We start from the raw sequence: 6,261 nt of genomic DNA on the forward strand, positions 1-6,261 counted from the left end.
TTTTTTTTTTTTTTTTTTTTTTGAGACAGGGTCTCACTACGTAGTTGAGACTGACCTAGAACTCACTATGTAGCCCAGGCTGGTTTTGAACTCACAGAAATCCTCCTGCCTTAGGCTCCCGAGTGCTGGGATTACAGGCGTGCACCAACACGCCTGGCAACAAATACTTATTGAGAGCTTTCGATGTACCAAGCACTGTACAGTTGCTGCAAATATGACTGATTCAATAAGATCAGTCTCCTAGGGAAAATGATAAGCAATCCAAATATATATGGCCTATATCTCTGTCTGTATTGTCCTGAATGCTTTGTTTGCTCACATCTTTCTACAGCTCGTCTGTCTGCTGTTCCTCTGCACATTCCTCAACTGGGTCCTTTGCCCTTCAACTTCCTGTTGGGCCAATTCAATGGGAGGGAAGGAGGCATGGGTTGAGAGCTGTGTTCTTCGGGCTTCTTTTCTGCATAGCACCTTGAACTGGTTATGTCCCTCCAACAAAGGTGGATGTGTCAGGAGGCTCCCTCCACAGTTAATCATTCGTGGTTCCAAGCTCCAACTTCCTCCTTCCCCTCAGTATAGCATTTTATCATGTGGCTTTCCTTTACTATGGACATGGATTTTAAAAATCATTTCTTTTAAAAATCCTATAAAGTTACCCTGTTTGAGCATGCCATCTCTTTCCTGCTTGGACTCTGATACAGGAGGGCCACAAATTCTTCTCAGTGCTAACTCACCTAATTTTTAAAATTTTTGTTTTCAATTTTGGAGTACTAGGGATTGAACTCAAAGCCTTGCACATGTAAGACAAGTGCCTTACTACTGAGCTACAGCCCCAACCCTCAGTTAATTTTTCAAGGCTGATTTTGCCTTTAATAAAAGCATTTTGAAATTCTAAATGAATTCATTTCACTGATTCCCCTGGTTCAAATGTCTATTTAATTTTCAGAAAACTCTACTATTTAAATCAGACTTTCCCTTCAGTAAAACCTTGTTCTTTTTTCTCAGTTGGATACCATTTGCTTAGCTGTATTATAACTTCTACACAAGTGGGATTTTTAATTCATCATATCCAAGGTACCCATAACAACCTTTCTCAGAGTAAATATGTGGTAATAGAACCATAAATATATGATATCTATTGAGGTCAGTAATTCTATAATCTCACTGTTGTATTTCTTTCTAATATGTGTTTGCAAATTGGCATCTGAGAGAGTTGCTTGCATCTATTTCTATTATGTCTGAAACATCTTATATATTTCCATTATTGATTTCCTGAGCAGTCTTCAAAATATAATTAATGACTCTCCCTTATGTATCCATGCCTACATCCATCCATCCGTGTGTTAAACTCTGAATACCAACCATGTATTGGGGATAAACCCAAATAAGACCATGATACCGCCTTCAGGAATAATGTCTAAAATTCATCCTGGTGTGGTTGTGCAAGCCTATAATCCCAGCACTTGGGAGACTGAGGCAGGAGGATCACCACCAATTCAAGGCCAGCTTGGGCTTAAAGAATGAGTTGAAGGCCAGGCTGAACTACATGGGAAGACTTTGTCTCAAGAAAACAAAACAAAACCAGATCAAATCAAAATAACAACAAAACCTATATAACATCTTCCTCTATAAAATCAAATGCAAATAATTTTTTTCTAAGAATCTGATTACTTTTTGGCTCAAGTTGGTTCACAACCCAGTGCTTGCTGACCACTCTTGGAATTGTTTAGGACAAATTAATTTCCTTGCAGAAAGGAATAAATAAAAAATGATACATTTCCAGGAAATACTCTCCTGTACAAGAAAAAAAAGCAAAACAAAAAAACTGAGGATAAAGTAGTCAAGTTTAAAAGATCTCAGGTTATGCCTCCTTTTAAAATCAGATTTTAAAACTAGTGACTTTGCCACCGATTCCAGGTGGAGAGACCAGAGAGTACTTTATGGGTACTAGACTTGTGGAATACTTCTTTGGGAGTTCCTATTCCAGTGAGACTCTTATTAGTCAAGGTGCTTTTACTCTCAAACTATAGAAAGCCAGCCTGATGTAGCATAGATAAAGGGAATTTTTAAAGCCTATATACTTGATCTTAGCCAAAAGGCTGAAAAGCAATTGTTTTGTTGTTGTTGTTGTTGTTGTTTAGCCTATATAACTAAAACCATTTAGCTTCAGGTAAGGCTTGACCCAGAAGCTCAAAAATGCCCCCCAAATGGCCTTTTATCTTCCTATTTTTTAACTATACTTCCTCAATGTTGGCTACATTCTACAACTGTTCTCCCGTGGGGGTCCCTGGTGACTGCTGGCCCTTTTTGGGACCATAATTTCCCAGTTCAAATACAGAAGGAGAAAGCTAATCTGATTTTTGATACCCCAAGCAAAAGTTCTAGAGTCAAGTCTCAATGGTGCCAATCATTCTGATTCAAACTGTGTATCTACTGTAGAACAAATCACTGCTGCTAGTGAAGGAGCAGGGGAGGATGTGTGTCAATGTGCTGATTGGTGAGTCATTAGCAGCACACAACTACAAAGCTGGCTGGGCCGATGATTAACGGGAAGGGGAAGCTAGGAACTGTGTACTGGGAAGAAGCAGATAAATGTCTGCAGTAGCCACTGAGCAGCAGAAGCTCAGCACAGGAAAAGAAGCATTCCTAATGCTATTTCTACGTGGTGCACCTGTGTGAATAGCATCATTCACCTTTGAGCTTCTGTCTTTCCCCACAGATCTGGCAGTTCAGCAGCCTGTTCTCCAAAATCAAGACCTGGGAGTTTGATGAAGTTACTTCCATGTCTGAGCACTTGAAGGCCTGTCCTTTCAACATTGTAGAGCACAAGTCTGACCCGATTCGTTTGACCAGCATGTGCCAACCCCATGAGCAGGCCCAGGAGAGCTTAGTTTCTACCTTTCGAGGCAGACTACGAGGAAGACACACCTAAAGATCCAGATGCTCCCATGTTTGGATTTCTCCTTGGAGTTGTTAAAAGCAAGACAGCATGTGGCTTGCAGACTCGGCTCTGTAGCTGTGTGCTTGGGTTTCTGGGTGTGTTAAAACATGCAATGTCCTTCAAACCTCACTCTTGGCATAAGAATTTCCTGAGCTATGGCTTGTATTAGAGTGCCATGCTGATGTCTGTTTTCTTTTCTTAGATAGCTCAGTCTGAGGAGAAAGTAAGTAACTTGAGGCCATTTGGATAGTGGACCCAAATCCTGAGGAGATGAGAGAACAGTAAAATTCCAGAACCATCACAAGCCTGTGGTTTTACCTACCTTTTTAATTTACAAAGAACTTGGATACTCATGCAGCAGATAATGCTGGACAGTGCCTGAGAGGCAGAGAGTTGTCTTCCTTCCTGAAGGTTCTGGATCTAGGTCTGTCTTCCAGAAAAGTCCAGTGCTTCTTTCAGTCCCCTTACTGCCTCCAAGTCCAGGTGGGTACAGCTCACCTAACTGAGCAGAGTTACCATGAGGGCATCATAGGCCAAAGGACGAGGGCGTAATGAGGTCACTGAATTTATTCTGTAGAATCTTGACAACATATAGAAAGAAAGCCTTGAAAAATTAAGGAGAGCCCAGAGGAGACACTGCATTTATAGAGAAAACTGGGATAAAAACACAAGTCTACTTCTGAATATTTTAATAATAACTTAGAAGTTGAGGATGTTCTTTATTAAAAAGAACATTCTAGGTCTGTCTTAGGGATGGCATAGGCATAGCCCAGTGTTGCTCCATGTCATCAGAAATGATATCAACTCGTAACATCAAACTCACACCAGATTGCACAGGGTGTCCAAAGACACCATACCTATGGCAAAGTCCAGACAAAGTCCATTAAAGTCCTTGTGGCATCAGCCACCAGGTCCTAGACACCCCTTGGGTACTATGTATGGGGTTTTGGAGAGGAAGATGAGAATATAATGGTTTCCTAAAATTACTCCTACCACATGCCTCACCTCCAGCCTTGTCAAAAATGGATGACACTGCTATTTTTGGTAACAAACTGAATATATGTGAGAACAGAAATTTTAAAACTTATAGTAAAAACTGGTATCTCCTACAGCAGGGTTTCCCAGGCTTGGAACTAGTGACATTTTAAACTGGATAACTCTTTGCCATAATGGACTGTCCCATGTATTATAGAATATTTAGTAGCATCCTTGGCCTTTATCCATCAGATGCCAGTAGCACCTCCATAATGAACAGCCAAAAAGGTCTCCAGACATTGTACAGTGTCCTCGGGGAGCAAAATGGCTCCTGGCTGAGAACCACTGTCCTAAGGATGTTGTACACATGACAATGAGTTAGGATACACTTTTTTTTTGGTACAGTAAAATATAGCCTCACATAGTTAACAAAAATGTCTATGGTATAATGTATCTCTTATTTATGCAGTAATATTAAGTTGGGAACCAGATGGGGCTGATTTGCTTGGTGCCTTCATGTCCTTGAGCTGCATGCAAGAATATAACCTTTCTGCTCTCTCCCAGGTATTATAATTGAAGCGAGGTGAGCCGGGGGTTTAGCTCAGTGGTTCTGCCACCTGCTTCCCAAGTACAAGGAGTGGAGTTCGATCCCTGATACCGACAACAACAATAACAACAAAAATTGAAGCTAGGAAGTTTAAATTGTCTTGTGTTTAAATCCCTCTTCCCTTAATTGGTGCCATTTTCCCAGCAGTTCTAGCAGTTCTCAGACAAGTAAGAAAGAGGGAAAATGGGACAGGCATTGTAAGGAAGCAGAGAGAAAAGAATTTAGCCAATGAAAGAAAGTGTTCCATCAATTTGGATGCTGCTGTTACTTGGGTCTTGCTGTGACCATGGGCCAGAGCTGGCATCCATGAAGTAGACTGCATTTCTGAGAGTCACGATGGGAGTAGAGCAAGTCCCAGACTGGAAATGTACTCACTTTTTTTTTCATTATATTGTGCCATTTGGTAGATTTGGTAATGTTATTATGTATTTCTTAATATTATTGTTTGATTTATATTTTCATTTGTATAGAAGTCATCATTTTCGACAACTGTAGAGTGTGATCTGAGGTTCTTTTAGTCAGTGTAGATGAGTGACTAGAAACTGCTAGACACTGAAGTAGGAAAGAAGGAAGAGAGTTCTCCACCCATCAGTTCCATGTGTTTTTGTTGTTGCTGTTGCTGGTTTTTTTTTGTGTGTGTGGTTTTTTGTTTTTGTTTTTGGTACCAGGTATCAGACTCAGGACCTTGTGCTTTTGAGGCACGTAGTGGCACCACTGAGCTAAATCCCAGCCCCAATTCCATGTGTTTTAAACCTGTCCCTTCCTGCACAAAGAAATAAGAAGCCAAAACTCCAATACCCTCCACACACATATATATAGAAGAGAGAAAGGGGAACTACAGACAGATGAAGATGAATGTCAAGGGCTATGGTTGCATGGTTGAGGAGCAGGATACTAGAGAGACAGGAGTGTGTGTGTGTGTGTGTGTGTGTGTGTGTGTGCACGTGTGTGAAGGAACACAGGAGGGCAGAGGGCTTTCCTTGTACAATCTGGTTGGGTGGGGCAGCCCAGGTCCAGGAGAGCAATCAGGATAGGATGCTGCCCACACCTGCTCCATGTGTCACACTTCCAGCCATGCTTTCCTGTCCTAATTGCTGCCTTCAGAGCAAGACCACAATGTTTAACATCACCAGACACATTTTATAAGATTTTTAATTGTCTTTGCTGCTGGAAACCAGAGTGCTGCAGGTGCCCCCAGCCCCTAGGAGGAAGTGCATTTCACGAGACATGTGCAGGGGGAGCAAAAGGAGATCCTTTTAAAGAGCCTGTGTTAGAGGGTTTGCTTCACACGATGAAGTTTTAAGTGAGCAGCAAATGTCATTGGACAGAGGCAAGACAGCTAGATGAGACATTAGACAAAGACGTCCTCAAGCAGCTGGCCATTGTGGTGCACACTTGTAATCCCAGCATTCTGGAGGCTAAGCTAGGAGGACTGCAAATTTCAGGCCAGCCTGAGCAACTTAGTGAGATCCCATCTTAAAGTAAAAATTTACAAAAGGGCTGAGGGTGTAGCTCAGGGGCTTGCCTAGCATGTGCAAGGCACAGGGTTTGATCCCTAGTATAATTTAAATACAAAGAAAGAAAAAGCACTGAAGGAGATGAAGAGAACTGTGCTGCTGAAGTGGAGGCTGGATAGGGGAGAAATGTACGAGCAGGGCCAGTGATGAGTGTCACCATTGAGAAAGGCAGCCAGGAAAAAGAGAAAGAAAAAGGAAGAAAGGAAAGGAAAAGAAGGAAGGAA

The 6,261-nt window shown here is 41.7% G+C and overlaps 1 protein-coding gene across 3 annotated transcripts in view; it reads left to right on the top strand.

Moving 5' to 3' along the window:
* Fbxo40 (F-box protein 40) overlaps positions 1–5,190 on the top strand; it is a 17,957-nt gene extending 12,767 nt beyond the window's left edge. For all 3 annotated transcript variants that reach the window (XM_019208313.2, XM_019208314.2, XM_010630001.3), the window contains one exon: positions 2,717–5,190. In XM_019208313.2, the coding sequence (XP_019063858.1) occupies positions 2,717–2,929 (213 nt within the window). In that variant the 3' untranslated portion in view covers positions 2,930–5,190. The remainder of the gene's footprint in view (positions 1–2,716) is intronic.
* Positions 5,191–6,261: the final 1,071 nt, after the last annotated feature.

The sequence above is a fragment of the Fukomys damarensis genome, unplaced genomic scaffold, assembly GCF_012274545.1.
Source record: "Fukomys damarensis isolate Sample0158 unplaced genomic scaffold, DMR_v1.0_HiC HiC_scaffold_24, whole genome shotgun sequence".
NCBI classification, from domain to species: Eukaryota; Metazoa; Chordata; class Mammalia; order Rodentia; family Bathyergidae; genus Fukomys; species Fukomys damarensis.